Raw genomic sequence first — 18,025 nt, 5'->3', positions numbered from 1 at the left:
TATTTATATTGCTTATTTTTTTTGGAACGGGACTAGTGTTTCATTACCTCTCATGCTCATTAATTTTAGTGCTGCTGTTGCTCTTTCTTGAAACGTTTGTTTTCTCCAGGGCCAAGTTAATCCATAATTTAGCACTAATGGTAAATCAGTTGTGCATTACCCGCTGTGCACGGCCCAAAAGGCGACGCCAGGGTTTGTGCGCGGGGGCTGGATTGCATCGTCTCACTGTGGTTAGCATCGGGTAACAGGACCCCCTGTGGGAATGCACCCTAAATAAATGCACCCAACCAACACGCCTTGGGCTTTAAAAGGACACCTCCTTCCACTTGCTTTTGATTTTTTTTTTTTTTTCCCCAATGCCATCTTCTAAAAATACATCCCTGCAAGGCAGCAGGGTGGGATCGATGTGGCAGCCCCATTTCTAAAGGCTTCTTAAAGCTCTTTTGAAGAGCACCTTGAAAAATGAAAGCCCAAAGCAAATGCCACAGTGCAAACCAGCCAAGGTGTTAAAATCGAATTCAACGAACTCAAGCCCAAGAGCTGTTGGGAGCAGCCCACTCGTGTGGCCACAGCAGAACTGCCCCTACCTGAAGTTCTACCATGGCATGCTCACCTATAAACCGTTCTCTCTCCAAAAAACATACATAATGATAACGGTGACAGTCTAGAAAAGCAAGGACCAGGCACCAGAAATACCTCTGCTGCCTGTACAGTTAATTTTCATCAAACACGCTTGTGGCTAGGCAGCTAAGCATCAGCGTAAGCAGGCTGTGTCGGTGACAGGGCAGAGCCACGGCACACCAAAGCCACCCCAGGAGGGGACAGACTCCCTGCGCCCCATCTAGATGTGCCCCACACGTGCTGGCAGACAAAGATGTGGATGGTCACGACAGGTCAGGGAGCCTCGCAGCCTCCGAGGGAAAGGATCAGACCATTCTTAAGAGCCCCTTAACTCAAAAATCCATCCAGACTCGGGAAATCTGAGCTGGGGCACTTTACACATGGGAAATCTGTGCAAAGCCTCCAGAACTGGTTCAGACACCACATCTTCTCCAGCACTTCAGGGATTTTAATTCCATCCTGAGATTTTGATTCCACCTCTTTAGCACAGTGAACTCTGTACCCATACCCCACAGCCCAAGACCCATTCAAAGTCCCACCCCAGCAGGCGCATCCATTGCCAAAGCACCCACCAGCACTACCTGCATCCCAAGTGCCCAGAGAAACTCAAGAATCTGACCCGCCACTTCAGGCTTAGATTTAACAAGCCCTTGCTAAGCACAAAGCTGAATGAGATCACATCTGGTCCAGGGCCAGAAAGTAATGGTGCGGTAATGGTTTTATTAGCTTTTTGAGAAGGAGCTGTTTGATTTGAGAGAGAAGACAGTCAACAGCAACATTCGCTCCTGCTAATCTCATTTCCAGAAGCATGCTGAGTGAGGAGGCGCTTGGGCACAAAGCTTTGCTCGATTGCTCTCTGTTTATCTAGGATTACATTAGGAGCCCAAGACACATCTGAAAACAGCCCATGGCAAGAACTAGGGCTTTGCAAATGGCTTCTGCAGCATCGGGTTTTCGGGAAGAGATATTCCAGTGTTTCCACCAAGCTGCTGGCTGGATGGCAGCCAGTTTGCTCAGTACAAGTGCTTCAGAATTAACACAAGAGATGCACAGAAGAGGAAGATTTAAAGAAGTAGCTCCTTTGGAGCTGTATTTAGATGCACAGGTTTTAGACATGCAAATTTAAGACAGTCTCGAGGTAAGCACTGCAGCTAACGAGCATTGATTAGATAATCTGGTTAATTTAAAATAATGTATTTACCTTAAGCGAAAGGAAATCAAATGCAGAAGGGTGAATTTCGCCTGGGTGAAGAGCCCTTGTAAGGGGAAAACTACAGCAGAAGTTAGTCTGACAACAATCTGCCCCGTTGTCCACGAAATACTTTAAGAACCGAATTACCACTAAATCTGGTGTAACAGTTCTTTATTTCAGTGTCTACAACACAAAGAGAGGGCTTGCATTTTGACATCAGAACCATGCAAAGCACCTATACACCGAGAACAAGATATTGAACGAGTGTCTCTCTCCTGCTACATATGGGAAATTTAGGCAGGAAGACTCGGTTTTCCTGTGCGTTCCGCTCTATCCTTCCACAAATCAACCAGCTGTGAGGGGTGATAATCAACCTTCATTCCTAATCAAATAATTTGCCACTGAACGGTATTCCACGCTGCCCTAAGCTGCTCAAACGTGCTTCTGTAAACTTTATCAAGGACCCAGTTCTGCTCTCGGTTTACAAGGACGAAGTCCCAAACACCTCCAGGTAAAGGAACAGATTTTAATCAGAGGTACTGGATTAATGGAGAGCAGAATTTGGCTCAAAGGATGAACATCTCCTCCATACAGAGGCTCAAAAAAGGCCCTTATTAATGTTCCAGACAGAGGGATGTAGAGACCACCCTAGGCTCAGAGAATTGTCATGTGCACAGAGGACAACTAGACATCCTGAACTATTAAAAAACAGTGGTATAGAAAAATAAAAGGCATAAAATACCGAACCAAAAAGGTTCCAAATAAGGCATCAGCAGGTCCCGACTGGATGCGCTCCCGTTACGTGCACTACCCTCCCAGCCAGGGGGGTTAGGATGATGAATTAGGATTGTATTTCTGACCTCAATCACTAAGCACTATGAGCAACCAGAAGGGTTCAAGTTCTGTTCGAAAAACGAAAAAAAAAAACCAACCCAAAACACAAAACAAGGAGTATTCTTTTTGGTAAGTATTTCTTAGAAAATAAAATAAAAACATTAAAGCAATTTGTTTAAATGATTCTTTAAAAAAAGACAACATTCCTGTAAAGTAAAAATATATATATATAGAAATAGAATATAATTTTTGTTTTGTTTTTAAAAAAGACATTCAGTATCACGTCAGCGGATTCTGATCAACTTCCCATCCGTCTTCTGCAATAACCGCTGCTCGTTAAGGCAAAACGTCAGGTTGGCACCATTACAACAGCTGAATCAAACTGGCCGAAGGCGAAGCAGAGCAGGCAGCGTGCTGGCGTCAGCGAGGCTGCTTCTCCCGCACGCTGACCGAGCCGTCCTCCATGCCAAAGTACACCACCTCTGCCATGTCGATGAAGAGTCCCGTCTCCACCACACCTGGGGAACGAGAGTTCACGTGCAGGTTAATGCCACAGCCACCCCATTGCTTGAATCCTCTGCTCCGCCCGTGTTTTTGTTCATTAAAAGGCGCTGATGCCTCCATCAGAGGTTTGGAGAGAGGTGTCCAGCCTGGGTGATGTTGAATCAGCCGCGCAGGGAGCCTGTGGGAAGTCTTTTCCATGCTGCCACCTCCAGAAGAAACTCTCTCCAGAGAGTGAGAAACAACTCCCAAAGCTCCCCCTGACATTCACACCAGGCCAGCCGCCACCATTACACTAACATAATCATGAGCATGGGATTTTCAGCCATCTGATGATCCACGGGAGTAAGAGGAAGCTACACGCAGCCACAGGTTTACTCACTTTGCCTTTAAACAAATCTAAAAAGCTATCCTGTTAGAGAACACCTGGATAACACTTGTTCAAATGTTAAGATTCAGCAGATCTGATGCTACCTCTGCAGTTTGTAGCCCATTTGCAAAGGTACTTTTGGTTGCATTTAATTATGGGGTGCTCCTAACTTCACAGTGATCACTGAGCCACAGCCAGAGGCCAGAAAGGTGGAAAGAAATGGAGAACAAGGGTTACCGCAAGTGCAAGGTGGCCAGAGCCCTGCTATCACCACTGTATTTAGGCTTTAACAGTTCTGGGGATCCACTTCTGGGTAGGGAAGATGCTCTTCTCCCCATAGCGAGTCCATTTCTGAGCAGCAAATGGTGCTGAGACCATCTCCACACCAACACAATGGAGCAGGTCCCATCGTTTACCATTCATCTTCCTTGCAGAGACGCAAAGAAGAAGTCCTTGCTGTTCTGTTTGCAAACAGCGTAATCGGCCAGTTTTTCTCTTGCACAGAAACAGCTCTAGTGACATAGACATTTGTACAGCCACGGGCAGAAACTGCATTAGGATATGGAGCACCGCACCTGGGACAGCCCAGATGGGCAGTGGTCACCGGTTCATTTAGATTGGTCACTGGTTTGGTTAAATCTGCTCCTGCCAAAGGTCCAAACCTGCCATCTACTGCTGTCTGCAAGCAAGTGCCAGGTAATTATTCAGATTGCAAAGACACCGGGACAAGTCAAGGCAGAGGTAGCATCCTAGCAGTTTGCTCCTAGAGCAGGAAAAAAGAAAACGGGTGTATTTTCAGTAAATCACCCTTATAAGCAGCATTGAGGGAAGCAAAGCCACCAAACAGAAGCAACTGGAAGTTACTGGCAACTCTTCACCCAGCCTACACCCATGGCCTCTGCCTGCTCTTGTATTTTAATTGCAGTGCCAAGGACAATATATTGCTGCTTTGTGGGGACTCTGAGGTTTGTGCAACAAGATCCCAACCTATTCCTGCATGTTCTGACAATGCACAGTCAGTGAAGGCAGTTGTGTTACGGACTTCAGGGGCAGGCAGGTATCTGAGATAAACTCGGAGATAAAGAGATACAACAACATGTACTCGAAAGCTGACCAGATTCAAGAGCAGACTTTGCCAACATAACCAGAGAGATATCCAGATGTGGCTGAGCCAGTCTATCTGCTGATTCACTGAAGTCCAGAGAGTGCCACTGCCTCTGGGCAGACCTGGATCATCCAGAAGCAGCTCTGGCCTGGGCAGCAGGTCTTCATGCAAGGCAGGAGTCCTTGCAGAGAGGCTGTTTCATTTGCAAACAGTGCCATCAGTCACTGCTTCTCTCTTGCACAGCAATAGCTAGGATACGCTGCACTCCCACAGCAAGGTGAGCCCATAGGACTACACAATGGTAATGGGATGCAGAGCTGTAAGCAGCTCCTCGAAAACACTGTAACCCAGTGCAAACCCTCCCTCCAGAGTCCACCAGTGTTTCCATTAAAAGTCCCTCTCCAAACTGGCACAAAGAGAGTAAAGAAGAACACAGGACTTGTGTGCCTAATGGGAAACAGCATCTTAAGTCACCCGGCATCACCCCAGGTTTTTACCACCATATGGAAATGCCACATAGGTACCATTGCAGTAATTCAGCAGATAGATCTCTTGAGTAGAAACAAATGTAGGGACCCATAAGAGGGCAGTGAACAAACACACACACACATTTCCTCCTATCCAGGGGAGAACTCCCACAGTCAGGGTTACCTAGCACAGACCAACCTTAGCCAGCGTTTGGGTTTTTTTTAAATCATAAACAATACCTGGTATCATTTTTATAGCGGTGTTCACTTCACTCCATTCATGAACTTTGTCAAACTTCCAGTCCAGGATGAAGTTCCCGTTGTCTGTCACCACAGGGCCCTGAGAAGCAAACCCATTTGTCACCACCATGAGCTCCTTGTCTACCGAGCCCAGCCAGGGACTGTCACAGCCCTCACCGGGACCAGCCACCTCCACTGCAACAGTTTGGAGAGAGTCATCATTCAGGTAAATCAGGGCAGTCCACAATAAGCCTGTAAGTAAAACCATCACCCAAGGCAACTGCTCGTTCCTCATTCTCCTGCATACAGGTAATCATGCAGAAGTTGGAAACATCACTGCAACAGGGGAGCCTCTTCACAAGAGCAAAGCTAGGTAAATGTCCTACAGAGGCTATTACAGGCAATTGAAGCCGAAGGAGGACCCCTCTGCCCCAGTGCTAACAGCATGCTGCTGGATGCCATGGGGAGTTGAAGAACTGCTGGACTTAAGCATCCCAGATGTGCCCAGCACTCCCTCAAGACCAACAGAAGGAGCAATTGGTTCCTTTCAACAGAGGAGAGACAGCTGGGCTTGAGAACAAGGTGTTTCGGCAGCGCTGAGCAGGGTGTGCAGCCATACATCCCAGAAGGGACCAGCATCCTCCAAGGACAGGGATCATGCTGGAGCAGCACTGATGTGCATTCCCCGAGCGACACCGGTCTCAGGTTCACAGAGAACGACTGGTTTGCTCTTCTCAGGCACCCAAATGCAATCCCTAGAGCCTCTTGGGATTAGACACATTAAAAACAAGTATTCAGCCTTCAGGCATTAACTCCAGTCGTTACTGCAGACAGCTCTCCTTTTCCCTTGCCATGCAACGTGGGCTGGCAAAGCTCCGCTGCCCAAGCCAGGATAGGACAGTGGCAGCAGAGACAAAGCAGCTTCAGTTTAAATTTAGTCTGGCTCCGTGTGGAAGAGAGAAGCCTGGGATGGAACATGAGCTACCCCCACAACTTGAGACCCTCTTTAGTAGTGCAGACTGCCTTCCAGCCCCCCAGTACCCCCACAGAGCAGGAGGTCAGACCCAGACTGGCAATCCCTCTTCTCCCTGCTCAGGGATGCTTGCTTTAGGAGACGTAAGCCAGAGAGGCTTTCAACAAGCAGCCTGAACACCTAAACACACAGTTCATTAACTGTGTATATAATTAGGAGGAATTACACAAGATGCCACTCGTGTGAGTGAAAGCCCGGATTTACTTAGGTGAAAGGCCAGAACTCTGGTCCTCCATTTGCCCACGTTCAGGTGGCTCCTCTGGGGATGCGGGGCTGATCAGGGACACGTACCGCTTTGCTAACAGCCATCCGCAGCTCTGCGGCACCTCCGAAGTTTTTGGTCAGGGCTCTGGAGACGGGGACGTAAGCCATGGGGATGACTTCGATAGGAATTCCCTTCTTCCATCGCTCCCCGAGGCTCTCTGATTTTTTCCTGAGGACACAGTTTGAGGTGGGATTAGCATCAGACATGACACTGCTAACGCCATGAACATTATCACATTCCCTCTTGCAAACCCCTCAGGCATAAGGCCCTGGAGGGCACAGCGGTCAGCTCACACGTGCACACGTGTAGGAAGAACCAGTTTAATACATGATGCTCTATTCACTCATAAGCCCTGTTTTGACATGTTTTGGACAAGCAGGACACGAGTTGTGTTTAATACAGCCCCGCAGTTGTATGTACAGAAGGGGAAATTTATTCTGTGCTGACAATCACTGAGCTCAAAAAGCAGAGCAGCCATCTCCCCACAAGCTCTGCTGACTCCTAAGCAGGCCTGCTGAGTTGAAAATTAAGAAAAAAAGCTAAATTGAATTGCTAAAGCACTGGAAGCCAGGCTCATTTCCATCTATTCCTGCTCCCCTGACCCACTGGAAGGACAATAATGGCCTAACACAGAACTATCCAAATCCTCCCATGGGACAGAGAGGTATAATGAACAGTAATATTTTCACCTGTAATCCGCAATAACGATGAAGCATTTTGCATATCCTGCAACTATCTTCTCCTGGGTCAGGCAGCCACTGCAAGGGGGGAAAAATAAAAATAAAATACTCAGAAAACATCAGACTGCTCCTCAATGTGCCTGATGACCTTGAAGTCCAGTCCCCTCCATCATGTTCTTTCTGGTTTTGGTGCTGCCATTGCCCCACACCAGGGCTCCTTCCCCTGCCCCATCACTTTATCCTCCTTGTCCCTTGCACACACTCCTGGTCAAGAGCCACCTCCCACTGCAGGTACACGCACGGCCCTGCACGGGATCCCATCAGCCTCTCCAGCCCACCCCAGAAACATCCGTAGCCAGAAAAGGATGCTCAGAGGCCACCACCACCAGTGCCGCACACAGACGGACAGACAGCAAGGCTCACCCGCCACCTTTGATAAGGTTGAGGTCAGAGTCCACTTCATCTGCTCCATCGATGGCAACATCAAGCTGTAGGAAGAGGAGAAACTTGGTGTGGAAACCCCTCCTGCGCAGCATCCAGGCACGGCTCTTGGCGCAGCTCGGGGGGTGTCAGGTCCCAAGCAGCCCCCAGAAATGTCACTAGAGCTGGGACCACCTTGATGCCAGCCTGACCAGAGATGAGTGCCTGATCAGCCACCCAAGGATACCAGCCCCCACTAAACCACAAGTCTGTGAGAGCAGGAGAAAGGAAAACCAAAACCAACTGCTGTCCTGCAAGGCACATCACTTTAGCCTCTAGTGTCACTTAAGGACCAGCACGCAAGCGAGGGACTCCCAGGGAAAATCTCGGTGGCAGTTCAGCAACATAATACCCCTGTCTCGGGCCAGCAATCCTCAGCCTGGAAGAGATGCCAAACACCTGGAGGAAACACAGCTTGGCAGCCTACCTGCCACCTAAAGGGAAAAGCACTAAGATAAATCTAAGGCTTGGGGAAAAAAATAAACTAAGCTAGTTCTTGCTCATGTCCTGCAGCGTGGCTGCCTGAACTCTCGTCCTCGGGGGAGGACAAAGGAGCCTGATGCGTTATGAAGGACCAGGTTAGAGGAAGGTCAGGCGAGGTCTCACCTCCACAGTCCCACTTACCTCTGGATGTCGGTCCAAGTCACTTAGCGTTAAGCCGTTCTGCAGGATCAGCTGTCGGGCCTGTGCACCAAGAACACAGCAAACACCATTTACTGGCGGCAGGAAAGGAAAACAAGACTTGTGGTGTCATTCCCCTGGCTGCGGCAAGGATGGAGTCTCCCTGGGAGAGCTGGTGGAGAGGCTGCAGCCAGCAGCGGGAACGCACGGCAAGGAGAAAATGACGCTTCCAGACCAGATTATTTTAATCAAATGAAAACCCTGCTGCTGATTTGAACTAAAATGCTCAGATGGTGCAACAGGACTCCTGGGTTCAGGTCTCTTCATACTAAAGAGCAGGAGGCCCCACCAGCTTGGTGGGAATCACTCGCATTTAAGCATTAGAGCAGATGCGGGATCTTTGAGTCCTGTGTTGTTTCAGCTTGGACATCATTCTCCCTTGCACCCATCCAGCCCCTCTGATTTCCTTCAGCTGAAAAATGGAAAATGAATATTTACATTACATAGCAATGCGGCGCTAACAAAAAGGCAAAAAAGAAAAGCACAACTCATGGAAAAAGTGTGGGAAGCCTCCCGAAACAGCTGTTTGGTGGCTCCAACCTACTTTTACTGAAGTGGCCATGTATTTCCCTCTAGTGGCAATACAACACAGAGCACCTGGAGTTACCCTCCACTTGGTCCATCAGTTTAAACAGAAGCTGAAGCTTAGAGAACCTTGAATTGGTTGAATTTTCTGTGTTAAAAATCATCACCTGAGTGAGAATCCCTCCTTGCACGGACTCTGCTCAAGTCTGAACTTCCTACCATGCGGTAGCTAGACCAAGAAACCACAGCGCGGTAGCCTGGATCAACTCATTCCCCTGAATTTTACCCACTAACGCTAACAAAGTGCATCAGTCACATGTATTGGCATCCCAGAAACAATAAGAAGACTTAGCAGGCAATGACTCCTGGCAATGAGATATGATTTGAATTGTTTATCGTGGCGTTTTGTAGCATGCAATTTTAACACCCATGGGTTGTGGGCTCTTCACCTGTGCATTGGGATTGCCCTAAGGACTCACAAAATAAAAAGAATAAAAATCAGTGGGTTTACATTCATTACATGGTGTCCACATAAAGAGATTTCAGGGATCTGGGAATTGAAAGCATTGAAAAACACTGTGCTGCACATGCAGGCCAGATCCTGAACAGGCTTAGAGTCAGCAGTGTGGAAACGAGGTGGCTGTCTTCAGGCTCTCTGTTTGCAAGACGACGGGAGCAGACCAGCAGGAATCAAAAGCGAGAGCTCCCACAGCTGGGGGAAAAGCGTTGGTAACTGCGCAGCACTTGCCAAGAACGGTCTCGCTCTGTGCTCTCAGCACACGTCCAGGCAAAAAGAACAACGCAAAAGCCAAGGGACAGATACTTACCCCGGCTCTAGCTTTATTGATGGTGATGGAATAACCCAACCTGACAACAGGGAAGGGAGGACAATAAAAGCCTACTGAAACCAATTCTTCCTTGCCACTGACCTCAGGCAGCCATTTACACCTGTACGTAGCGAAAATAAGATGCTGTTTTGCTGACCTGGGAACGCTTCACTCAGAAGTGGTTGAGGTCTAAGAGACCGCAAAAGATACGAGGCGGCCCCATGTCTGGGGGATTTTGGCTCCTGCAGGTATACGATCGATCTCTTTGCTTTAACAGCAACCTTTTTGTTTTACTGCTAAGAAACTCTGCAGTGCTACACGAACTATCCCAACATTTCAAGGCAGGACAGGCTCCAGCCCACATTCACTACGAGAGCTTTATCAGTATTTTCTGTAAGACCTAATGACTGAACTCAGAGCACTTCTCCTAGGTTGAAATGGGACATGGTATCTCAGGATGGGGATCATTTTAGACAGATCAAAGACAGACTCTCACCACAGTCTATATATGCAACACAAGTACTGATATAGGTTAAAAAATAAAAAAAAAAAATCTAGTTTTCACTTTTTGCCCTTTGCAGCAATTTGTATTATACCCCAGTTGGCCACTGGTAGTTTGCAACAGCTAGGAAAAAAGAGAGTCCCATCGGCCCACACTCACACTTAAAAAGCATCTGCAGGGTAAGAGGTTGTTAAGTTTTCATAAGATTTTTGAATAATTCAGGTTGGTCTCTATCCAATCTCCAGGTCAAAGCAGGGTCTGCTACCAGGTTGCTCAGGGCTTTACCCACTCAGGTCTTGAAAACCTTGAAGGGTGGACTCTGCACAGCCTGCCTCACTGCTTGATTGTCCTCACAGTGAAAAAGTTGTGACAAAAGTACAATCCCAAGGTCCACACCGGGACTGTGAGAAGGACACGTGCCCAATTCCTAGACCGGGAAATTGCCACCCAGCCTTGAAAACCCCACGGGTGGTCCCCATCATGTCACCTCTCCCTGCCCAAAGGGGACAGGGTGACAGCTGCTCCTCTGCAGCATGTTCCACCTCAGGGAACAGAGGCAGAGAGACCAATGCCAGTTGCCTGAAGGCATGGAAGCAGCTCAGAAGCTTCCCAGCAGCTCTGCCTTTCACCACCAAGCCGAGTTCTCCCTCTCCCTGCAAACCTCTCAACAGCCAGTTTGGTATGAACCAATCCCTGCAAAAGCTGCACAGGAAAAGAAAGAGTAAGGTGATTTCTCTTCTGCAATTCCTTATAAAACACAGCTGATGCATTTCAAGTTCCTCCTGAAAACACATGAGCTTGCTATTATTGCTTGCAGCGTGATTTTCACAGCTTTCAGGGCTTGATACAGAATCAAAGGAGACTAAGTGTCTCCAATGAGTTTTGCATTATGAGTCTGGTTCACCACTAAAGAGCATCTTTCTGTAAGCAGGACCATGAGCAAGCCAGGCACCAACACCGACATAACCAGCGTTACCACACTGGTTCAAAACACACCTCCTAGCACTACAGCATCCCTGCAGTTCAGGTCAGGGTAACACAGCACCATCAGCACTGGCTTCATGAGGTCCATCTGCAGGCTGCATCACGACTGCTTCCACCAGTTAACTCACACCGCAGCGAGCCAGTCCAGAGAGCAGCGTGGTTGCCTCCCGCAGCCAAAGGGAAGATCCCCTGTGTGAGTGTTTGGACTAGCGGAAAGCAAAAAAGGAAAGTGCTTACCTGAAAAGACGTAGGGATGCAGACAATTGTCAGGTTCTCCTCTTTAACCCGCTCGGCTGTAGGAAAAAAAGCAGAAGCCTCCGTTTGTTCATTGCAGAAGGAAAAAACCCATCAACTTTCACTTTAATAAATTTCAGTTCAGAGCAGCCCCTTTGAATCACTGCAATTACTTGCTTGGCTTGCAAATAACTCAGTCATGCTCAAAATGCAAACAGGTGCCACCCTGCATAGGCTAAGGCTCAGTTTCTACAGTGAGGAATGTTTAAACACCCACCCTGGCTCAGCCCAAGATACCACGAGCCATTAACCTTTGTGTCTCCAGCGGCAGAGGAGCCTTGTCAGCAAATCGTCACCTGGGAAATTAGCCCCATTCCCCTCTCACTCCATTAGACAGGTTTTGCTGCGCTCCTTGTAAACAGACAGCTTCAGCAGCTGTCTGAAAGGTTTTCTGGCTTGTTGCCTTGGGGACATCACATTCATTTATTATAGAACATTTAAATATATGGCAGGGAAAGGACTAATAAAATACAGTATTCCATTAAATGGAAGGAAATATTACCTCCCCCAGGTTAACCTCAAATGACTAAAATCTATTACTAAGATATGATCACGGACAAAATGTTATTTTAGTAATTACAATACTTAGGCATAAGCCAACAGCCCGAGAGTCAGCAACAGCTCTCGCGCCAGAGCAAGCACACGGGCTACATGCTTCAAGGTAACGCTGCTGCTGGAAGGATTGAAGATGCAACACGTAAGGCCGCATGTTGTTGCAACCCACATCCCAGCGCCAACACATTCATTAGACATGAAAAGTCAGAATTTGCAGCCTGGAACAGGCACTCCGCTTTAAATACTATACCCATTTATTTAGAGACTAATTCTCTGTTAAGAATCAGGAGTGGCTGCAATACTGAGCCAAACCCAGAAAGCTGAACCGCAGCTCCCAGACAAATAATTGTATCACACACACAGAGCGTGGGGTGAGGTGGGTGCCACGGGGCAGGCACAGCACCATCTCTGCTGTTTCCCTACGAAGACCTCAGCCCCGCTCGCCTGCGGTGGGCTGGGGGACGGCTCTGCCCCAGGGAGCTGGAGGTGACACGGGGACTTCCAAGCCACGCAGAGCCACCCAGGTGGGACACACCGAGCTCTGCTTCTGAGCAGGAGCCCCGGCTCCGTGTCCGAGCAAGACCCCCACGAACAACAGGGCTGACGCTGCGCCTCTCACCCGTCACACGCGGCTGCTCTGTTTTGCATCCCAGGACAGCGAAGCAGGACAAGGTACGGCACCTCCACAAGCAGATCTGCCCTAGGGCTGAGAGAGCCCTGCAAAGGCAACTTTAAACCTCTGCACCCTCCGTAATGAGGCGTGAGGATAATTACCCTCACATTCACTTTGCAAAAATGCATTTGCCTCACTTGAGTCTTTTGCTGAAATTTTCTGAATCACACCTTGAGCAAACTTGCACCTGGGGCAAGCAGATAAACCTAGCTGTAGGGTATATAAAAAAAAAAAAAAAGCAGCAGGATTTCACATTCCTCGTTTTCATCACATCTCAGCAGGACCCTCAATGTGAATAAGGTGGATGTGAGCAAGCAGCGTCAGCCACATACAAACGGGTTAACGGAAGCAGAGCAGCTGCATGGCCCACAGCCACAAAGCAAGTCAGGACTGGGCAGAGCTGGAACCAAACGGAGGGGTTTAGCTCCAGTTTGTGGCGGGTGCCAGTAAAGCGCTTTGCCTGGCTGTATGGGGAGAACAGGTGGCAAATCATTACCTCCTCAGGGCTCTCTGTGCCATAAAATTTGGAGCACAAGACCCAGTTTTAACCTTCAGCTTCAAGGAGGACACAGCAGTCAGTGAACAGACCCGACACATCAGCAATAAGTCGGCATCCAGACGATTTAGCATGTTTTTCAAGTAGTTGGGGCAGCCGGACAAGGGGACTTTCTGCGGTGGGAGGGAGACGAAGGGGAGCATCCTACCTAATCGATGCACCGCATGGACAATCGTAGAACCGCTTCCAATCCCAAGAACTTGATTGTTCTGTAAATCAAAGAGAGACAGAGGAGAGCTGTTACTGGGGGCTCGGCACAAGGGCTGTCCACTTTTCCCAGTAAACTTGACATTATAAACACATGCAAGAGGAACCTTGCCGAGAGATGCACGCTGACACACGTCGTAGCACGCTGCAGGCAAGGAAGGGAACACGCTGTGCCAGCGAGGGCACGACCACTGTCTGAGGCTAAGGGATTTTAAGCAACTTGCCCTCTCCTTAAAGGACACGTGCTTGCTAAACACCACCACGGTCTGACTCCCAGGGTGTTCAATGCACGCTCACTGCTGTTTGCTGGCACTCCATGCACCCTCTCCTGCCGGAAAGCTGGGAGTTTCAGACAATACCACAAAGGAAGAAGCTGAAACAACCTCAAGATAACATCTCCCAAGGAAGCCGCACAGTAAAAGCATGGGTTTGCTGCCAACGGTATTGTTAGTAAACAGTACGGATGCACCAGCGGCCAAAGCAAAGAGCACAGCAGCCGTTCCTGGAGCACAATAAAAACCGCTCTCCAAAACAGGGTATATAACTGCCTATATGAGAGTCCAGCAACACATCTGAAAGGTGGGTGAGCCTGGCAGCTTATGCTGAAGAGGATCATATTTTAACCACAGCTCAGCCCTAGCCTTTCTCTGCATATGGTCTGGCTTAAGAAGGATCACCACTGCCTCATCAGTAATACAGTTCTCAATATGGTTAGACACGGTTCTAAAAGGTGCTGCAGGCTGAGGGTGGATGGGTGCCACTGTGTTACCTCCGCAAGAGGATGCTCTGCGATGTAAATCACTGTTTATTATCAGCTCGGTCTCCCATCCTCTGAGAGCTACCTGCAGCCTCTTGCACGTTTCCAATTTTCAATGTACTTCCCCTTCTTTGGATGGGATCCAAAGCTTAAATTGACTTAAGGAGGCCCACTATAACTACAGAGACTTCAGATGAGAGAGACTTCAAGCCAGCCAGAGATGCAGGCACAGAGCTGTTGTGCGTTATCTCTTGGACACTAGACATGTCTGGAGCTCTTTCTCCATGTGCAGCAAATCCAGATTTCAGCAGCTGTGGAAAAAGCCACACCTACAGCATTTCAACCAGCTAAAATCCTACCGGCATGCAAGCTTGCCTGGAAAGGTGGAGCTCAAGGCAGGTCACGCTCCCCTAGGATTAATGATTTCCCTTGCTTCTGCAGGTTACAAGTTAAAACACCCCAAAGCTGTCCAAAACCCAGCGTACAACCAGAGACTCAGCTTATAGCCCGTCCCTCACTAATCACCGTGACTCTGCAAAAGATGGGGAAAGCAACAGATCGCAGCTGCACGCCTGCACCGTTGCCAGCAGAAACCCAATAGCTCCCGAGGTTTCTCGGTGTCGCCCGCCTGGCAGGCAGAGCCAAGCGCGGCCAGCGAAGGAAAGAAGGGGCAAGCAAAGCTGCGCAGAGGCTGGCAGGACACGGGCAGTACCGGTGTTCCCAAGAGACTTGTTTCGACCTGGGAAGAGGCAGTTTCTTCTCTTTGCCCTCATTTCTAGAGGGTGGGACAACGTCTTGGAGCAGCAGCCCTAAAGGGATGGGGAAAGCCTCAGCATCAGCCACTCCACTGTAATGAAGTGGGAAGAGCTCACAAGGGTCCCAGCCCATCTCTGGCAATAATTTTGAAGGCATTTATCAGTGATGACAGGTTAAGCACCCTCCCTTAGGCGGTGGCAAGACCTTGCGCTAACTGGGTTTCCCAGAAAAACAGTTTAAGTCAGTCTAAACCGGTGCTGTCACAACCCCTGCCTTACTGCGGCTCCCACCTCCTCAGCTCCAACGCCAGCCGGACCAGACGCAAAACCAGCCAAAAAACATCCACTTTTAAAAACAGGGACAGGGCGAACGTTGGCGAGAAGCAGAGCACAAGGTCAGTGTGCAAGGGGCAGGTCCAGGTCATAGCACTGAGGAGCAGCACCCCATGCAAAAAAAAAAAAAAAAAAAAAAAAAAAAAAGACTTTTCAGCTTGTTTACTAAAACCCGAGCAAGCAGAACCAAGGCACCGAGCCACAGCACAGCTGAGGACCCACATATGGACTCCACGAGCGGAGTCAGCAGCGACCAGAGCGTTGTCCCTGCTAACCCAGGGGCCGAGGGATACTGCCCAACATTGGAGATGCCAACAAGGCAACGCACATCGAGTGGCCGTCAGCAGCACCACAGGGGCTGGCCGGTCCAACATAAGTTTCCAAGACTAGGATTTACGTGGGCAAAGAGCAGGAGATAAACATTGTGTAAAGCCCAGTTTCCTCTTATTAATCCTCAGCCCTCTGGGGCAGCAGGACCTATGGTTCTCACCCATCTTTCCATTTCTAACGGAGACGCTAACAGGGCCTGCCTTCGGACGTGTTGTATAAACGCAAAGCCAGCTCTCCCCAAGCAGCTTACGGCTCTAAAGCCCCAAGCCCCGTGCCTGCCCCGCTCCTCCGAGCCGTCACAGCATCACAGCCCGTGGTTTCTGAGGTTGGTCATCTCAGTGTCCGCTCCAGTACTGGGGAACTCTGCTCCTACAGCTGCCCAGGGACAAGTGCTGTGGGTAAACACACCAGTGTGGCTTTAATTTAAAAAAATAAAGAGAAAAAAAACCCTAATCCCCCCTCACACCCCCAGGTTTACAACTGCCGCAGGCTGCACGAGGAGCTGCTGTGCGGGCACCGACAGGGACGGGTGTGAAGGAGGATGCCGAGCGAGGAGCCTGATCCAGTACCAAGCCCCTGGTGCCACGATTTACGGCACAGTTCAGCGGAAGAGATTTGCCCAGCATAACCAAACCCTGAAGTCAGTGGCGTCTCCCACATGTCCCTACCGCGCAAGGGAGGGATTCTGCAGCTTTGCTTTCGGAGACTATGTTGCTCCTTCCGTTAACAGCAATTAACGGCCAAACACAAAACTATCCGTTACAAACAGCGGCTGTGCCCTCCCAGTGCAAACTGAAGGGGAGACGGGTTTTCTCTGACAGCTGAGACCATCCAGCTCCTTGGCGGCGGCTCTAATCTGCTTCACCATCACTTCAAACCAACTTGCATGGCAAACATTGCAATATTACCCCAGCCGCTGGATATTTTACTTAATCAGCCTCGCTAGCCAGGCCCAAAACTTTAATCAGCTGGGACACGGCCAGAAACATTATCCTAAGTTTGCCTGACCATAAAACAGCACAAAGGCCAGCTGTTTCACTACGAAAAGTCCAAAATTGAGCGTCACGTTTTAGCCCAAATGAAAGGCACCCAGCTCGTGACAACCCGCTGCAGCAGCCTTGCCTCGGCTCTACACCTTGCGACACAAAGTCCTTCCTCCTGCAACCCCTCAATGTGCAACTATGGGGCTTGCTTTGGGTAAGAAAGGGGGGTTTTACGCAAATCGTCATTCCATCCCCCAGGCTTCCCCACCCCACAGACCGCTTTTTTGCTCGTTGGCCTGGCAGAGGGGTAGGACTCAAATAGCACGTGGCTGTGCTCTCTGCAGGCAGGTACAGACTGCTCAGAGGAAAGGGAGGCTGCAAAACAAGCGAAACATTTACAGGACATCAGGGAAGCCATCAGCAACTGAACCTCAAGACGCCAACCCAGTGGAGGGGAGCGGGAAGGTAAAAGGAATTTTTTTCCCCCTTGACTGCCAACATCTACCTCCCTGGCAGCGACTCTACGCCCGTTTCACCACTGCCGTTGCAAAAGGGCCCGCACAGCAAACATTGCGATAAGCCACCGCGCGACTTTAACCGTTGCTCTTCCACGCATTCGCGCTCGGGCTGTGCCAAACCTCAAGCAGCTCCAGTCCCATTTGACCTTCAAGGGGTTGATTAAAGCCCCTTGCTGCATGTCCCTCCGGGCAGAGGACGGGACACGACCCCCCGGTTAGGGGCTGTTGCTCCTCGCTGGGGTGCTCAGAAATAGGGTGCAGCAGCAGAGCACCCCGGACTCGGAGAAAAGAGCAGGACGCGGCGTTAGCCTGAACCCCCACCGGGGGCTTGAGGCTCACGGGAGGGCGCACGGCGAAAGTTTGGAGGTGCGAGGCACGGAGCCGCTGCCTGGGAGGTGCGTGCTGGGCGAGCGCAGAGACGGGAAGGGAAAAAGTAGTTTTCTCCCTTCTCTCCGGGCTACAGGAGCGCGGTCCAAAAGCGGAGGAGGAAGAGGCTCGTCTGTTCACCCCAGGGTCCCTCTCCTTGCACCCCACGACTGTCCGTGCCGCAGCCGGGGGGCTGGGTTGTCCGTGCCCCCCAAAACCCGTCCGTGCATCTCAGGGCTGCTCCGTGCGCTGGGAGCACTGGGAGGGGGGCCGTGCAACCCCAAGTCCGTCCGTGGGAGGCTCCGTACACCCCACGGCCGCTCCGTGCATTGAGGGGAGGGGAGAGAGGGGGTGTCCCGCCGCCCCGGAGCCGCTCCACGCACCCCGGGGG

The 18,025-nt window shown here is 49.9% G+C and overlaps 1 protein-coding gene across 1 annotated transcript; it reads right to left on the bottom strand.

Moving 5' to 3' along the window:
- Positions 1-2,770: 2,770 nt before the first annotated feature.
- On the bottom strand, positions 2,771-15,546 carry RPIA (ribose 5-phosphate isomerase A). Its single transcript, XM_010580742.1, is given in 9 exon segments — positions 2,771-3,165; positions 5,331-5,430; positions 6,655-6,796; positions 7,318-7,386; positions 7,732-7,796; positions 8,413-8,472; positions 11,545-11,600; positions 13,534-13,615; positions 13,618-15,546. Coding segments are annotated over 9 exon segments (732 nt in total). The 5' UTR covers positions 13,678-15,546; the 3' UTR covers positions 2,771-3,067.
- Between the last annotated feature and the right edge of the window lie 2,479 nt (positions 15,547-18,025).

The sequence above is a fragment of the Haliaeetus leucocephalus genome, unplaced genomic scaffold (assembly GCF_000737465.1).
Source record: "Haliaeetus leucocephalus isolate CR32 unplaced genomic scaffold, Haliaeetus_leucocephalus-4.0 Scaffold741, whole genome shotgun sequence".
Classification (NCBI taxonomy): domain Eukaryota; kingdom Metazoa; phylum Chordata; class Aves; order Accipitriformes; family Accipitridae; genus Haliaeetus; species Haliaeetus leucocephalus.
The sequence above is the reverse complement of the archived record's forward strand: the minus strand, read 5'-3'. Positions and strand labels throughout refer to the sequence as shown.